Source organism: Biomphalaria glabrata, chromosome 3 (assembly GCF_947242115.1).
Source record: "Biomphalaria glabrata chromosome 3, xgBioGlab47.1, whole genome shotgun sequence".
Taxonomy (NCBI): domain Eukaryota; kingdom Metazoa; phylum Mollusca; class Gastropoda; family Planorbidae; genus Biomphalaria; species Biomphalaria glabrata.
The window spans coordinates 15,299,087-15,317,915 of record NC_074713.1 but is presented as its reverse complement, the minus strand read 5'-3'; the positions used below and the strand labels follow the sequence as shown (position 1 = coordinate 15,317,915).

Below are 18,829 nucleotides of genomic sequence, written 5' to 3'. Positions count from 1 at the left end.
TCAGTGCACCGATACAATAGAACATGTGTCACCCCTCCACCTGGCTACTATATGAAGACAGCCTTTATGTTATAGGTCACCTATAAACAGGTTGTTAGACCCAGATAAGATAAACATACAAATATGATGCTCCCCTCTATACGTTAAGTCACTTATATAGGCCTACTGGTCATTACAGAGCTACACAACAAACTTATATAAGTCCACTACTTGAGCTAAAGAACTCACCTACGCTTCAATTTCTGTCACCACTGTACAAGAATAAATCCCACATCATGCTTTGCAGAGAAAAAGAGAGGGAAAAAAAAATAACCTTGCATCAAAGAAAGCACTGTCATAAAATCCGATCCCTTTATAAGTCCAGTATAAATCCCGGTCCCTTTTAATCTAACTGGTTTAAACAGAGAGTGAAGGGAAACCAGGTCCACCGAGTAACATCCTCGCTCAACAAGGCGGGCAACCCAGGCCTGCGAATCAATAGGCGAGACAGAGAGAAAAGGAGAGAGAGAGAGAGAGAGGGTGAGAGAAGAGGAGGGAGAAGGGGGGGGGGCGCTATTTTCTGAATGGTTACGTGCTGTCCACGATTCGCCGTGCGACGGAGGAAATATCCGCCAGCGACATAGTTCCTTCACGCTGAGTGCCCTGCTAGCTTGTATCCTCCAGGATCTACTAGTGCTGGTCCTAATGAGAGTTATTAATTGAGGAGATAGATTCAGCACGATTACATTGGTCTGACTCAAACGTAGATCTCTGTGTGAAGTCCTTGTCTTTGTATCATTGTATGTCTGTAAGTAAATCAAGTCAGATTGTCAGTGGCGTGCTGTGCTGAAAAAGTCGACAGTCTTGTCTTAAGTCATTAGTTGATAATGACAGGTTCAACGCCATTCGTTTAGTCTATGTCAGCACGTGAAGCCCGTCAATAGCATTCTGATCGTCTTTAAGTCATTAGCATCAGTTAATTAAGTTCGCATGGCTGTACGTCAATCTTTGAATGTCTGAGGCTGTACTCCAATGTCTGTGACATGCTTAGTGTGGTACAGCTACGTTCTGGTTGCCTTAAAGCGACTAGACTAAAATACAATCTCATTCAGGTTCTAAAACTCTTGAAACTCTAGACTTATGGAAGTTTTCCTCCATCTGCATGCCATACAACACTTCTGTCTGGGCAGATGTAAATTTTTACAGCCCTACAACCGATGGCTCGTATCCTAAGATGTTCAGAACAGAAGCGTGGCCAAAGGCCGAGCACACCGAGGAACTCCTCCATATTCATCATATACCACATCAGCAGATAAGGTGTCCGCCATAAAAACGACACCTTGAGGAAGGACATGTTTACTGGAGCTTTCTTTCATCTATAAGCACCCGAAAAGGAGTTCTGTTCTGCTTCCCTATTGGCCTAATCAATTCCTCTAACGACCGTTTCCACACGAACGCCAATTTGAGGCTGAGAAGCATTGCCTTGGTCTCTCTATTACAGGTCCTTCAATTGTGTCTTCTTTTATGGTGTAGTCTATTTTTTTTTATTTTTATGTCGGGCAATTTGTTATTCCAATCTAGTGTCCAACTGTCAGTTGGTTTTACATTTATTACTGTCATAAAATCAATCGTATAATTTACCATTTGCATGTTTGCATTATTGTTTTTAGGTTTTAAGAGAGTGTTAAGGAAGCTGCCAGATTGCAGTTTTGAAGGTGATAACTCTAGTCATTGAATTTGACCACCAAAGCTATTCATTCGTCATAAGAGATTTAAGAAGCTGTGAAAGAATGAAGTAAATTAAACTAGATCTAGGTTTTTATACTCTACGTGAACAATATAGAAAGTAATAAGATGGATAGCATAGCGGAAAGAGAAAAACCCACGTCTTCCATATCTAGGTCTATGTTGAAGTCACTAAAGTAGCTCAACCAAGACTAACAGGATAGACCTACGTAAGAGTTGAGAACGTCACACCTCAACGTGTCAGCTTTCATTACTTGGAGTAATGTTAATTCTTTAATATAATTCTGGTGTTTCAATCATCTCAGCACCAGATGACTCCCAGGAAAGCACTGGCTAAGATCATGATCGCAAGCTTCGTTTCCAAGGCAAAAAAATTAATTAATTAATTAATTAATAAAGTATTAATTAAGGAAGATGTTAATGACATTGACCCTCTCAGAATGTACTAATTAGGATGCCAATTATTTATTTTTCTCGCGTCACCTAGTTAGGTGTATGACTTGGCCTCTCCTCGTGATGCTAAAAGGCACACGTGTCCCAAAAACAGATTTCGAACCATTGTTCACGCAGCGGAGTCATGTATTCTGCTGGTATTTCATAACATGGGACATTTGCATTTCATTTTTGCATTGGCGGCTGCTACCAGACTTAAAGGTTGGCTGTTAAGATCTGCGTCTTTACTAACCTAGCAGTAAACCCTTCTCTCGCTCATCGATGTAATGTTCTTCGTCCAAGAGATCAATGAGACATTCGTCGAGCACAATATCGATGGCAGGTACTTTACCCCATAAGATCAATGCGAGGTTCTCCGCCTACAAGACAGATAAGAGGTTCATCGCCCAGAACATCAATGCGAGATTCTTCGCCCACAAGATCAATGCGAGATTCTTCGCCCACAAGATCAATGCGAGATTCTTCGCCCACAAGATCAATGCGAGATTCTTCGCCCACAAGATCAATGCGAGATTCTTCGCCCACAAGATCAATGCGAGATTCTTAGCCCAGAACATCAATGCGAGATTCTTCGCCCACAAGATCAATGCGAGATTCTTCGCCCACAAGATCAATGCGAGATTCTTCGCCCACAAGATCAATGCGAGATTCTTCGCCCACAAGATCAATGCGAGATTCTTAGCCCAGGACATCAATGCGAGATTCTTCGCCCACAAGATCAATGCGAGATTCTTCGCCCACAAAATCAATGCGAGGTACATCGCCAACAAGATCAATGCGAGGTACATCGCCAACAAGATCAATGCGAGGTACATCGCCCACAAGATCAATGTGAGGTTCATCGCCCACAAGATCAATGCGAGGTACATCGCCCACAAGATCAATGTGAGGTACATCGCCCACAAGATCAATGCGAGGTACATCGCCCACAAGATCAATGTGAGGTACATCGCATACAACATCAATGTGAGGTACATCGCCAACAAGATCAATGCGAGGTACATCGCCAACAAGATCAATGCGAGGTACATCGCCCACAAGATCAATGCGAGGTACATCGCCCAGAACATCAATGTGAGGTACATCGCCAACAAGATCAATGCGAGGTACATCGCCAACAAGATCAATGCGAGGTACATCGCCAACAAGATCAATGCGAGTTACATCGCCCACAAGATCAATGCGAGGTACATCGCCCAGAACATCAATGTGAGGTACATCGCTAACAAGATCAATGCGAGGTACATCGCCCAGAACATCAATGTGAGGTACATCGCCCACAAGATCAATGCGAGGTACTTCGCCCAGAACATCAATGTGAGGTACATCGCCAACAAGATCAATGCGAGGTACATCGCCCAGAACATCAATGTGAGGTACATCGCCAACAAGATCAATGCGAGGTACATCGCCCAGAACATCAATGTGAAGTACATCGCCAATAAGATCAATGCGAGGTACATCGCCCAGAACATCAATGTGAGGTACATCGCCAACAAAATCAATGTGAGGTACATCGCCAACAAAATCAATGTGAGGTTCATCGCCAACAAGATCAATGCGAGATTCTTCGCCAACAAGATCAATGCGAGGTACATCGCCAACAAGATCAATGCGAGGTACATCGCCAACAAGATCAATGCGAGGTACATCGCCAACAAGATCAATGCGAGGTACATCGCCAACAAGATCAATGCGAGGTACATCGCCAACAAGATCAATGCGAGGTACATCGCCAACAAGATCAATGCGAGGTACATCGCCCACAACATCAATGCGAGGTACATCGCCCAGAACATCAATGTGAGGTACATCGCCAACAAGATCAATGCGAGGTACATCGCCCAGAACATCAATGTGAGGTACATCGCCAACAAGATCAATGCGAGGTACATCGCCCAGAACATCAATGTGAGGTACATCGCCCACAAGATCAATGCGAGGTTCATCGCCAACAAGATCAATGCGAGGTACATCGCCAACAAGATCAATGTGAGGTACATCGCCAACAAGATCAATGTGAGGTACATCGCCAACAAGATCAATGTGAGGTACATCGCCAACAAGATCAATGTGAGGTTCATCGCCCACAAGATCAATGCGAGGTACATCGCCAACAAGATCAATGTGAGGTACATCGCCCACAAGATCAATGTGAGGTTCATCGCCCACAAGATCAATGCGAGGTACATCGCCCACAAGATCAATGCGTGGTACATCGCCCAGAACATCAATGTGAGGTACATCGCCAACAAGATCAATGCGAGGTACATCGCCCAGAACATCAATGTGAGGTACATCGCCAACAAGATCAATGCGAGGTACATCGCCCAGAACATCAATGTGAAGTACATCGCCAATAAGATCAATGCGAGGTACATCGCCCAGAACATCAATGTGAGGTACATCGCCAACAAGATCAATGCGAGGTACATCGCCCAGAACATCAATGTGAGGTACATCGCCAACAAGATCAATGCGAGGTACATCGCCCACAAGATCAATGCGAGGTACATCGCCCAGAACATCAATGTGAGGTACATCGCCAACAAGATCAATGCGAGGTACATCGCCCAGAACATCAATGTGAGGTACATCGCCAACAAGATCAATGCGAGGTACATCGCCAACAAGATCAATGTGAGGTACATCGCCAACAAGATCAATGTGAGGTACATCGCCAAGAAGATCAATGTCTGGTACATCGCCAACAAGATCAATGTGAGGTACATCGCCAACAAGATCAATGTGAGGTACATCGCCAACAAGATCAATGTGAGGTACATCGCCAAAAAGATCAATGTGAGGTACATCGCCAACAAGATCAATGTGAGGTACATCGCCAACAAGATCAATGCGAGGTACATCGCTAACAAGATCAATGTGAGGTACATCGCCCACAAGATCAATGTGAGGTACATCGCCCACAAGATCAATGCGAGGTACATCGCCAACAAGATCAATGTGAGGTACATCGCCAACAAGATCAGCGCGAGGTACATCGTCCAGAACATCAATGCGAGGTTCTTTGCCCAGAACATCAATGTGAGGTACATCGCCAACAAGATCAATGAGAGACTCTTCGAATACAAGATGAGACATATTTTTATTTGTGTTTCTGTATCACTTAATAAAAACATAGGCAAACTCAGTGTACTTAATAGCAGTGATTTGTATGGTGCATACAGTGCTTACTTTAAAAAAAAAATTAATTCAATTCACTTATTGTGGATTGGATCCAAACATTTTGAAGCCTTTTAAGAATAAAAAAAAATAAATAAAAATATTAAATAAATTAAATAAAAACGTCAAGGAAAAAAATGTTTCAAGTTTCATTGCGTGCAGGCTAAAAGATTTTCTATTCATTATTTGTTCACCCGCCTGTGTTTCAATCTTCAACAGAGAAACACTCACCCACAAGAATTAGACAAACTCCAAAGGGCTCTTTTTTTTTTTTTACTCATTAAGTTATCTTTTGTAACTACGTAGCTGCAAGCAATGTGCAAGCAATGTGTGCTGATCTTGTTGCTTTCATTGGCATCCAGTTGTTATTGTTAAGAATGTTCAAATGAAAATAAAAGTCGTTTTATTTCATAAGTAATTTTCTATAATATATTTTGAAGATCGTTGAATTTGGAATAAATATACGCACTTATTTATATAGGTTAGGTTAAGTAGTCTGTTGTCAGTGTCTTATTTCAATAATTGAATATCATCACTGCAGGCTAATGTTTCTATAACTTTTACATGTAAGACGAAGCAATGAACGTTCGCGCGTTCCCCACTTAGTTGGCGCAGGTCAAATAAAGTTGAGATGGACGTGATGCTATGTGCGCGTGTTTCTGATGTAACCGTGAGTACAGGTGAGCGGATGTGTTGGTTGTGTAGGCCGGACGATTCAGCCCCCCCCCCCCCCCCCCCCCCCGTCGCCTCAGCGTAGCGCCTCCGTGAAAATGTCTAGTAGTGGAACTAGAGAGGCTAAGAACGGGAGCTTTTTTTTTAAATCTCACTCGGGGTGGGGATGGAACAAAAGCCAGCAACCCAGTCCAAAAGTCCGCCATGCCGTTCCACAAAGGGGGCCGACATCAGTGTCCCGTTAGCTAGAGTGGCAGTCCCTGCACGGAACAGTGGCTGCTACATTATATGAGGCAAACTCCCCATGGTGCTGGCTTCGGCCACTTATAGCGAGCGGGAACAAGGAATGAGGCGCGGTACGGCCTCATTACTCGGGCCATGGTCGTTACTGCTGGGAGCTCTCAGACAAGACTTGGGGTTGGAGCTCCCGGCCAAGGCCTGTTCCTTGGATAAAAACCTCAACATCAACGGGATAATGACGCCTTCGACGCTGATTCCCTACTGGACTTTATCGAAGGTTTTGTATGCTAACTAGATTCTGATGAAACCAGGAGGTGATATGTCGTAGTTCAAGTTAATAGACAGAAGAGTGAGAGTTGAGGAGTGAGAGCCGTGTGACTGAAAGCCATGTCTTTTATAGATTGAGTTATTTCTTGGTTCAATTATTATTCCATTTGTATTTCTACATACACTCATAAAGTTTGACAGCCGTGTACATTTATTAATAAAAGTTAGATTCAGCCAACGACCGAGTCATCAACATGTGGTATCAGAAATGAAAGAAATATCCACCGGTGGGACGGGACGTTACTAAAATGTTGGAAACGTTCTTGGTCAGGATTTCATTGCTCCTACTAAAACGTCCTGTAACGTCATGTTTCGTTCGCGCATACGACGTCAACAGAACGACAGAACGATGACAGAGAGCCGACCGGTCGGACGTGAGAAAGACGGCTAGAATCGAGGTGGCAGAGACGTACTGAAATATCCTCTTCAATTTTTTTTTTATTTTATCAGGCAAGAAAGGATGAAATGATTCTTAATCATTTAAAAACCGTATTTAAAAAAAAATGAACTCGTATATTCAAGTCATGATGCATAAGCACCATTCAAATACAAACATCTGCGCATGCGTCTGTTGATGTACATATTGACTTTTGATTTTACTAGTCAATATAGAGAGTTAATCTGAAGATACACAGTTATACACTTATCATTCAAATCTGTTAATCTGAAGATACACAGTTATACACTTATCATTCAAATCTGTTAATCTGAAGATACACAGTTGATACACTTATCATTCAAATCTGTTAATCTGAAGATACACAGTTGATACACTTATTATTCAAATCACTCCCCACCAGTTTTAATATTTCAACTCTCCAAACAGCTTTTAAAATAAACGACATAATAGCCCCCCCCCTCCTCCCTTTGCAAGCATTTTTTCTTTCTCCTTAATTCAGGAGAAGCAAATGATTTCCTTGCGTGAAGCATTGCCACCATGCAGACTAAAAGCTAATTTGTGGGGACAGGTCACGTGACCGCCATGTTGACGTAATGAAATGAGATCCGAAAACAAAGATACCCAGAGCCTCGTTCTCATAATTAACCAAGCCACAGTGGTCTAACCAATGGCGACAGCAAGCTGTTAACGATATTCAAAGTCGGGATTGTGTTCCAAATGGTTGTCTTTTAGCAGAAGAGTGAAAGAAACACGATAATATAAAGTGAGTTTAAGCATCACACAAACTCGAAGGCGACCCCTGTGGGTCAGTCGTACTCACACATTACAAAACAAACAACTCAACAGCAAAAAGCTGTCTAACCAATGGCGACAGCAAGCTGTTAACGATATTCAAAGTCGGGATTGTGTTCCAAATGGTTGTCTTTTAGCAGAAGAGTGAAAGAAACACGATAATATAAAGTGAGTTTAAGCATCACACAAACTCGAAGGCGACCCCTGTGGGTCAGTCGTACTCACACATTACAAAACAAACAACTCAACAGCAAAAAGCTGAATAGAAGCAGAAGAAGACGAAGATGACATTCCTCGATCAATAAATTCATTTTTAATGTTAACATTGTGTACCATAAGCTAAAAGTATTTTTGAACTCTACCACTCAAAAAAAAAAGTTTCTTTCTTAAATTATTATTACAATATTCACTGATCAATAGTTTTGAGCTTCTAAAGTTCTAAAAAAATTACTCGCGCCTGACTAATTGTGCTCACCAGGTCACTCTAATTTATATAATGTGTTCAATGTGGCGTTCTTATTTAACTTTTACCTTCCGCTTTTACAGCGGAGGTGTAGCTGGTCGATTTGGTAGTAGATCTGCTGCAAGGAAAAAGGTCTGATGAAGCATGTGATTTCAAGTATCGTTGGTTTCAATCTTTTTTTCTTCTTTAAGCAATGCAGTCTACGAATATGATGACGAGTGTTCTCTTTTTTTTTTTTAGTTAGAATTTTTTTATTTTGCAGGACATCCAGCTATTTACATTTAGAGCTTACTTGTTTCACAAGGGATCGCAGAAAATTGTAGTACTCGATTCTTTACTGAAGCCTATTTCTTAAAGGCTTCTTAAAGAAAATGTTTATAGTGCGTTTTTCAGTGGTGTGTATTTGTTAAAGCATTCTTCACGAGATGCTCTATTTCTGTTCTAAATTTCAAGAAAACACGTAAGCATTACGCAAGAGAAGAATTTTATTTATCGCTAGAAAAATAACCAAAGTATGGTAACACTTGTTGGTCAAATTTCACAAAATCAACACTATATGATTTTAAATACTCGGAAATATGTCGCGTAGTGTCACAACAAGAGACTATTGATCTCACTTCTCACATTATGTGTATCAAAGTGATTCGTTAGACGCCGTGACAAGGAGAAGACACCTCACTAGTGAACACTATTGTCAACTGGTACTGACATTGACACAGTTATTATATATCACACCCTGCCATCATCTGCTCAGCTCAAGTTATCGACTTTAACTGTCATTTTGAAATGTTTTGTCACGATGTTTTCCTTAAAAAAAAAAAATCAATACATGGGTGTACTTTCTATATTTTTTGTATGTTTCGATACTTAGTTTTTTTTTGAAAAGATCCATACACTGTACTTTCTCCATTTTTTTTTCGGGTAGGTTTAGGTACTTAGTTGTTGTTTTTTTAAAATATGTGCTTTCTTTAGTACCTTCCTTCTCCTTTTCGTCACCGTTCTGTCAGTCTGTCTGCCTGTCTCTCTTTCTCTCTCTCTCTTATTCGATCCCTCCCTCCCGTTACCTCTTAGTCCTTTCAGTAAGAGATGTAGTCTAAGAATAAAAAGCTAAGCCGCGGGCGAAAGAGCCTTTCAGTATAATCCCTTATTACAGGGATGAAAAAAAAAAGGGTAGACCAGAGTCTGGGACAAGAGAGTTTTCTTAGTCGTGCGTCTCAGACTGTGTCATCGACCTAAACACAAAAAGTGGCAAGCTTTACTTCTGATGTACGTATAGCATAAAGCATATTTAAGTAGGTATGAAATAAAACACAGCTTTAAGTAGGTATCATATAAAACACAACTTTAAGTAGGTATCAAATAGCATAGCTTTGAGTAGGTATGAAATAAAACACAGCTTTGAGTAAGTATCAAATAGCACAGCTTTAAGTAGGTATCAAACAGCACAGCTTTAAGTAGGTATGAAATAAAACATAGCTGTAAGAGGTATGAAATAAAACAAAGCTTAAAGTAGGTATGAAATAAAACACAGTTCAAGTAGTTATGAAATAAAACACAGCTTTAAGTAGGTATTAAATAAAACACAGCTTTAAGTAGGTATCAAATAAAACACAGCTTTAAGTAGGTATCAAATAAAACACAGCTTTAAGTAGTTATCAAATAAAACACAGCTTTGAGTAAGTATCAAATAGCACAGCTTTAAGTAGGTATCAAACAGCACAGCTTTAAGTAGGTATGAAATAAAAAATAGCTGTAAGAGGTATGAAATAAAACAAAGCTTTAAGTAGGTATGAAATAAAACACAGTTCAAGTAGTTATGAAATAAAACACAGCTTTAAGTAGGTATCAAATAAAACACAGCTTTATGTTGGTATCAAATAAAACACAGCTTTAAGTAGGTATCAAATAAAACACAGCTTTAAGTAGGTATCATATAAAAAACAGCTTTAAGTAGGTATCATATAAAACACAGCTTTAAGTAGGTATCAAATAAAACACAGCTTTAAGTAGGTATCATATAAAACACAGCTTTAAGTAGGTATCATATAAAACACAACTTTAAGTAGGTATCAAACAGCACAGCTTTAAGTAGGTATGAAATAAAACATAGCTGTAAGAGGTATGAAATAAAACAAAGCTTTAAGTAGGTATGAAATAAAACACAGTTCAAGTAGTTGTGAAATGAAACACAGCTTTAAGTAGGTATCAAATAAAACACAGCTTTATGTAGGTATCAAATAAAACACAGCTTTAAGTAGGTATCAAATAAAACACAGCTTTAAGTAGGTATCAAATAGCACAGCTTTGAGTAGGTATGAAATAAAACACAGCTTTGAGTAAGTATCAAATAGCACAGCTTTAAGTAGGTATCAAACAGCACAGCTTTAAGTAGGTATGAAATAAAACATAGCTGTAAGAGGTATGAAATAAAACAAAGCTTTAAGTAGGTATGAAATAAAACACAGTTCAAGTAGTTATGAAATAAAACACAGCTTTAAGTAGGTATCAAATAAAACACAGCTTTAAGTAGGTATGAAATAAAACAGTGTCACAAAGATTACAATGCAAAATTGTACAGCCTGTTGATAACGTATGCGTTTTAAAGCCATATAATAATATGAAGCCATTTATTTATTAGACAATGCCTCATTTAAGCTTGCAAATTCTTCACGTGTTAAAAAGTAAAAAAAAAAAAGTGGAACTGGACACTGAAAGGGTATTTCGAAAACGGCTGAAAACGATTTTCCAAAAAATTTTATGCATACTCTTGGGTAAAAAAACCTACCTATATATTGACCACACAGGGAAAACTGTTTTGACTGTTATAATTTTTACAAATATAATCATCTTAAAATTAATTTTGACTTGAGTATGTTTAGTTTAAACAGATTTCATCGGGAATTACCGCATTCTCGTCAGATGTTTTTTTGTGTTCAGTAAATAGTTAAAAATAGACATTTTGCGCATTAAGTAGAAATCAGTAGCTGGACTGTTGACAGAAGAACATTGTACAAAGCTCACTGGGAAGACCCCCCTGCAGTAATGTATCAAGGACTGCAGGTGATGGCAACGGGCAGGGTTCGAACCCGGGACCATGGAGAAGACAGTCCGGAGTTCGCACCCCCAAGCCCAGACAACCGTTGTTAAAGCGAGATTACAACGTGAGCTTTGGTAAGTTAATGGAAGTAGATCATTTTTGAAAGGGAAAAAAATAGAAGCGAAGAGTTCGTTGCTAGGGCAACCATTCATTGATTTCAATAACACACACACACACGTACAAAGTATCATCCTAACAAATTCTTACTATCTATGTGTCTCTGTCTCTGTGTCTAGGTCTCTGTCGTCTTGGTCTAACATTACAAGAGAGTCTTAACATTTCCCATTTTTCATAGTCCAGTAGTATTGTCCACAGGAGTATTGTCTACAGGAGTATTATCTTCAGGAATATTCTAGAAGTTATAGGATGAACAAGGAAAATATAAAACATACTTTAAAAAAAAACAATATGTTAAATCCAATTGTATTAATTAGTTTGGATCAGTAGTGTAATTAAATTTATAATAGATCTAGACTATCAATAATAAATCTAAGCGATTAGAAATACCTTTACCAATTTCATGCTTTTAGCTTTCTCAATGCGCTATAATCCTATCTCTTGTCTAGACCAGTTGGCGGGGAAAGGGGGGTGGGGAGGGTGAAGAAGGGAGTATCTGTGTGAATGTTGCCGTGATCGCTTTTAAAAAAAAAATTCTCAAAGCCTCCTCAAGAGGACTAATTCAACATATACCGCCAAATCTGTAAAGTACGATTTCTTTCCTTGTGCGATAAGAAACAAAAATAATTAATTACCAATAGTTGATTAGCTAAATGTTTAATTTTTTAAAATTGATTCTTGCTTTCAACTTGACCCGAGATTGGTTGTGGGAGAAATAACGTGTACATCTGTGTACCAAATAGACAGAGTTCTTTTAAGGTTTGTAATTACAATGTCTTACTTTAAGAACCAAAACCAAGTTCTAGGACTTATTCATTCTTTCTTCAAGAACCAGGAAAATAAAAATCAAGGGACCAAAAATAACAAGAAGGGAAAAGACCAAAAGCTAAAATAAAGTTCCATGATAAGCTTATCATTTTTTCCCCAGAAAAAAGTCCAGGATTTCCGGAACATGAGACACTATGCTCTTACATTAAAGCGCTACCTGACGACACTATGCTCTTACATTAAAGCGCTACCTGACGACACTATGCTCTTACATTAAAACGCTACCTGACGACACTATGCTCTTACATTAAAGCGCTACCTGACGACATTATGCTCTTACATTAAAACGCTACATGACGACACTATGCTCTTACATTAAAACGCTACATAACGACACTATGCTCTTACATTAAAGCGCTACCTGACGACACTATGCTCTTACATTAAAACGCTACATGACGACACTATGCTCTTACATTAAAGCGCTACCTGACGACACTATGCTCTTACATTAAAGCGCTACATGACGACACTATGCTCTTACATTAAAACGCTACATGACGACACTATGCTCTTACATTAAAGCGCTACCTGACGACACTATGCTCTTACATTAAAGCGCTACATGACGACACTATGCTCTTACATTAAAACGCTACATGACGACACTATGCTCTTACATTAAAGCGCTACCTGACGACACTATGCTCTTACATTAAAGCGCTACATGACGACACTATGCTCTTACATTAAAGCGCTACATTATGAAGAAGAGGGAAAAAGAACGAACGCATGTCTCCTGGGAACAAATAGAAAAAAAAAGAGGGGGGGGCCAAGAAAGAATATCACGGTCTGTACGATGACCGACACCCACAGAAAGGAAGAAATGGACCGAACGTGTGGTCATCTCTCGGTCCACTTGGTCCACTCCCGTGCCACGAAGTCAACAATTTGTAACGTCGTTCAAAGAGACGGAAAGAAAAAGAAGAGAAATGGGCGGGGGGGGGGGGGGGGAGAGAAGTAAATGATAATCGATTTTCTTCGTACTCGATTCTAGTTTTGAGCCTGATGACAAAACAGCTCAAGGGCGATGTCAGTGTCTCTCCGTCTGTGACACATCATTGTCCAAGCGTGTGTCATTGTCATTACGTGTGACAATTATGTCTTCCGTCGCATCCTTTTAGACAGTTTTCCTTGGGTTTTTTTTTGTCTATCCATTTACTGCTCACCTAAAAGTGGAAAACAAACAAAACCACTACAAATAAAAAATGTCTTTAACAACCTGGCGGTGTAGATATAAAGAAATACACCCTTGGAAAATGACGAGAGCTTTGTCTGTATCAGGTTCCGTTCTAAAACAAAGATGCCACGTCTTCTGAACTAGAGTTTATTAGTTATTTATGTCACGTTCAGGTCAGTAAAGATCTTAAAACTAAAGCTGGTTATCTCACATTCAGGTCAGTAGATAGAGGTCTAAATCTAGAGTCGATTATGTCACGTTCAATTTAGTAGAAGTTTAGACTTTCGAAAAGATTAAGTCATGTTCAGTTTAATAGAGGTTTAGACTTTCGAAAAGATTAAGTCATGTTCAGTTTAATAGAGGTTTAGACTTTCGAAAATTTAAGTCATATTCAGTTTAAGATTTAGGGTTCTTAAATCTAGAGCTGAATATGTTATGTTCAGTTTAAGAGCTATGGGTCAAAGTCTAGAGCTGAATATGTCAAGTTCAGTTGGATACAGGTATAGGATCTAGAATTCTAGATTATGTCTCCTTCAGCTTAATAGGTAGGATCTAATATATATATATATATATATATGAAGGTAGGGTCTAGTCTAATATATATATAAATATGAAGGTAGGGTCTAATATATATATATATATATATATATATATATATATACATATATGAAGGTAGGGTCTAAGATATATATATATAAATATGAAGGTAGGGTCTAAGATATATATATAAATATGAAGGTAGGGTCTAAGATATATATATAAATATGAAGGTAGGGTCTAAGATATATATAAATATGAAGGTAGGGTCTAAGATATATATATAAATATGAAGGTAGGGTCTAAGATATATATAAATATGAAGGTAGGGTCTAAGATATATATATAAATATGAAGGTAGGGTCTAAGATATATATATAAATATGAAGGTAGGGTCTAGAGTAGATTACTGCAAAGTTCAGAGTAATGGCTACACAGCTAGGGTGTTCAGTTGATAACAAAGACCCTAAGTTTTATGTATATTACTTGAGCTTCCAGCCTAGTGCCAACTTGAATCTACACAAGTGAACAAAACAGTTCAAATAACTAATCTAATCACAAATTCTAATTACATTCTTACAATACTTTTTGTTTGTTTCTCCAGTCCATCAATACTTCTCTTGTTTATGGGACACACGCGCCATTAAACAAAAAATCAATTCATTATCTTCTTCCGTATAAATGTCTGAAATCAAGCAAATCAGATCGCATCAAGGGAACATGTAGTTTGTCTGAGTTATGTTTATCTGAGGAATATGCTGTACGGGATATGCTACCTGAGGCATATGCTGAATGAGATATGTTATTTGAAGCATATTCTGTATGATGTGTATATTATCCAAGGCATATGGTGTCTGAGGGATTCGCTTTATGAGACACATGCTATCTAAAGTGCACGGGCTACTCCACAAGCTTCATTCCGACTACTACCCTTTACTTCTGCAGTGACTTCCTTAATAACACTGAAAGTTCTACTTCATAGGCGACGATGACTCCTTTTAACAGCTTCACACATATTTGAACATTGGCTTTTGAGCAGGGGGGGGGGGAGTAGGGGGGGAAGCATTCGCCAACAAGAAGAGAAGTCTTTTTGAAATCGCCTTTCATCGATTAGTTGGATAAAATCGATGTATCAACTAGAGAAATGAACACACACACAGAGTCCAGTCAATTTTTGCCCAAGCTGTTTCAATGAAGTTAATGTTGAAGAGATACACTTGCTTGGGTTATTTTTAGATTCAACTTTTCTTTTAAATCGACATATCTAATAATTAAGCCTTTGTATGTGTGTTTGTGTGTGTTTGTGCGTGTGTGCGCGCGCGCGCTTTCGGAAAAAAAATGAGCAGATGGTTACATCCTTGGTTTAGTGAAGAACAAGTGACGCACTGGGCAGTGGCTGTACAGGCTAACACTGGACAGTGTCTTTAGAGTCTAACACTGGGCAGTGTCCATAGAGGCTAACACTGAGCAGTGTCCATAGAGGCTAACACTGGGCAGTGTCCATAGAAGCTAACAATGGGCAGTGTCTCTAGATACTAACACTGGGAAGTGTTTAAAGAGGTTAATTTTTTTAAAATACTGAGCAGTGTTTATACAGGCTAACAGTGAGCAGTGACTATATAGGTGTTACGTAATACGCCAAGGTAAAGGTTGGTTTAATTACATAAGCAATAAACATAATATTTCCATTTCGAGAAACAAGAGAAAAAGAAACAAGTACTAAAAATAGCCATAGAAAGATGGATAGATAGATAGATAGATAGATAGATAGATAGATAGATAGATAGATAGACAGACAGACAGACAGACAGACAGACAGATAGATAGATAGATAGATAGATAGATAGATAGATAGATAGATAGGTATATAGATAGATAGATAGATAGATAGATAGGATAGATAGATAGATAGATAGATAGATAGATAGATAGATAGATAGATAGATAAATAGATAGATAGATAGATAGATAGATTAGATTAGATTAGATTAGATTAGATTAGAATAGATAGATAGACAGACAGACAGATTAGATTAGATTAGATTAGATTAGATAAGATAGATAGATTAGATTAGATTAGATTAGATTAGATTAGATTAGAATAGATAGATAGACAGACAGACATATTAGATTAGATTAGATTAGATTAGATAGATAGATTAGATTAGATTAGATTAGATTAGATTAGATTAGATTAGATAGATAGATAGACAGACAGACAGACAGACAGACAGATAGATTAGATTAGATTAGATTAGATTAGATGATTAGATTAGATTAGATTAGATTAGATTAGATTAGATAGATAGATAGATAGATAGATAGATAGATAGATAGATAGATAGATAGATAGAATATTTATGGCCAGTAAATGTATTTATATTTGATTAGGCAACTAATCTGAAAGCAGCATACAAATAGCATGTGGAATTCAACTAGTCATGTGACACAAAGTAAAATTCAATGATATCTTTTCTTTTTCGTGTACAACAAGGGGAGGGAGGGGGGGGGGTATTTAATGCACAAGTTGAAGTAAGACTTAGAAATAAACAGATAGAGTTGTCTACCACAAATATGGTGAAAAACGCATAGGATTTTATGGCCACAACGAAAAACAAGGTTACAAAGACAGTTTGTGTGGAAACACAAACTCAAAATCGGCCCCCGAACTGGTCCATCCAGGCAGGTAAAAGGGCAGGTTTCAATATTTTCAGAAAGAATATCAGAATGAAATTATATCAAAGGCAAATGACAGAGAAGAATGGAGAAAGAAAGTTTATAGATCTTGTGTGGAGACCCAACGGTCCAGCAGACCAAGAGAGTGAAGGAGAAGTTGAATGTGAACCTGGCCTATCTAATGTCATATAATGATTATCTAATTGATATTTATGAAGAAACTGCTTGCATAGTTGATTTAAAAAAAATATTTTCGCTTTCAGAAAAGAAAAAAAGTACCGTAGCCGTTGTCATGATGTTGGATTATCAATATCTTTTCGACGGACGGACGGACAGACAGACCACACAAAACTAAAAGCGTCTATTCCACTTTCGGGGGCCGCTAAAAAGTTTCAGACCCTGACTAACTAGGCCACTAGTAGGCCCAACAAGCGTACACCATAAAGACGCATTACATCGTCAACACAAGCTAACGTCTTCCCAGAGTTACTCACAAGGCGTAGACTAAGGTAAGAAAAATGTGTCTAGAGAGTCATGTGACAAGGTGAGTTGGAAAGTTATTCAGGCTAGATTACTCACCCCTTGCCACAGTTTCTGTTACTCTAGTCCCGGAAGACCTGGACTTTTTGATGCGCGGAGAGTCACCACGCACACGGAAGTCTGCTGGGCCAGATTTTTGAAAAGTGTTGGGCCAAAGTTTGCCTCTGTCTTGAAACTGGGCTAGAATCTCTGCCTTGTGAGGATTTATGTAGCTCCTAGAGAAGAGTAGGGAAGAACGCATGGCTTAAATAAAGATCAACAAAATTCTAACTATCTAACGATCGTTTAATTGTCATATCATTCATTAAACCAGTTTAATTACCAGTATATTGAAATATATTTGCATCTCTAATGTATTGCCGTCTGTCTTTCTGTCTACCTACCTGTCTGTTTGTCTGTCTGAACATCAAACATCAAAGAAAAGGAACGAAACTAGAACGTCTTGAGCATCTCCTCTGCTATTTCATTTCACCACTTCCGGTGATAATTGGAAGATAATGGTGTCATATAGACACTTACAAATGTCATATATAATGCCATGTCAGTGCTTAGTTGGCAAACCCTAGCTTTCCACCTGTTGACACTCCTACTCGAAAACAAGATTTCAATAATGTAGTTATTTGCATTAGCTCAGCGGTGAACTGGGCGGGTTGTGTAGTTACAAGCCATTTCTATCCAAATAATGAATCTTGTTCAAGGGAGAAGGAAGATAATTTGTAATTGAACCAACACAACCACACACACACACACACACAACCACACACACACACAACCACACACACACACACTTAATGTACATGTTTCATCAAACTAATAATGATGTAAGGTGTTTTTATACATTACTAACATTTGTTTTTCTCTTCTCACTTAGTGTCGAATACACTAAAACGAGTATTATTTCTCCACGGCTCTACAAGTATTCGATTATTAATGTGGTTAACAAGCCCGAATATAAACCCACGCCGTCTGCATCAAAGATTCTCTAGTGCAGTGGGGACCAATTTTTTTCCAGTCTGAAGACCGCGTGTCACGCGCCACATCAGCGCAAAAATAAATCAACGAACAAATAGATACAACGAAAACAATATATTTAAAAAAAAACAAGCTTATATTAAGCGTAGTTGTATCAATTAGTTAAATCAGTCATCTAATTAAATCTGTAATATATAGAGAGTAATATAGACTAACAATAACAACTGTGTGTGATTAGAAATATTTTTACCAATTATTTTGTTTATCGCGATTTTCATGCTTTTAGCTTTCTTACTGCGCTATGATCCTCTGACTTGTCTGGACCAGTTGAGACAGAGGTTAGCGTGATAGCTTTGATTTTCAATGCAATTATAAATAAAAGAAAAAAAATGAAGGACCTGAATTCAAACTCGGGCTCAAGCTTCCTTTAGCCTCCTCAAGCCAACACACTAACCAAATGCTTGTTTTGTCAGGTAAAATAATCGAGCAAAATTTCATTTTGGGTGTAGGAGAAATAACGTGTACAAACTTTTTTAACAGACAGAAAGACAGACATAGATAGTTAATATAAGCTTTGTACAAAGTCCTATTTAACCGAGGTAGCATCAATAACGAAGTTTTTTAAAG

At 38.4% G+C, this 18,829-nt stretch overlaps 1 protein-coding gene across 3 annotated transcripts in view; it reads right to left on the bottom strand.

Moving 5' to 3' along the window:
* The window catches only part of LOC106079740 (uncharacterized), a 115,668-nt gene that overhangs the window by 55,668 nt on the left and 41,171 nt on the right, over positions 1 to 18,829 (bottom strand). For all 3 annotated transcript variants that reach the window (XM_056023615.1, XM_056023617.1, XM_056023618.1), the window contains exon 8: positions 17,270 to 17,445. In XM_056023615.1, coding sequence (XP_055879590.1) covers positions 17,270 to 17,445 — 176 coding nt within the window. The remainder of the gene's footprint in view (positions 1 to 17,269; positions 17,446 to 18,829) is intronic.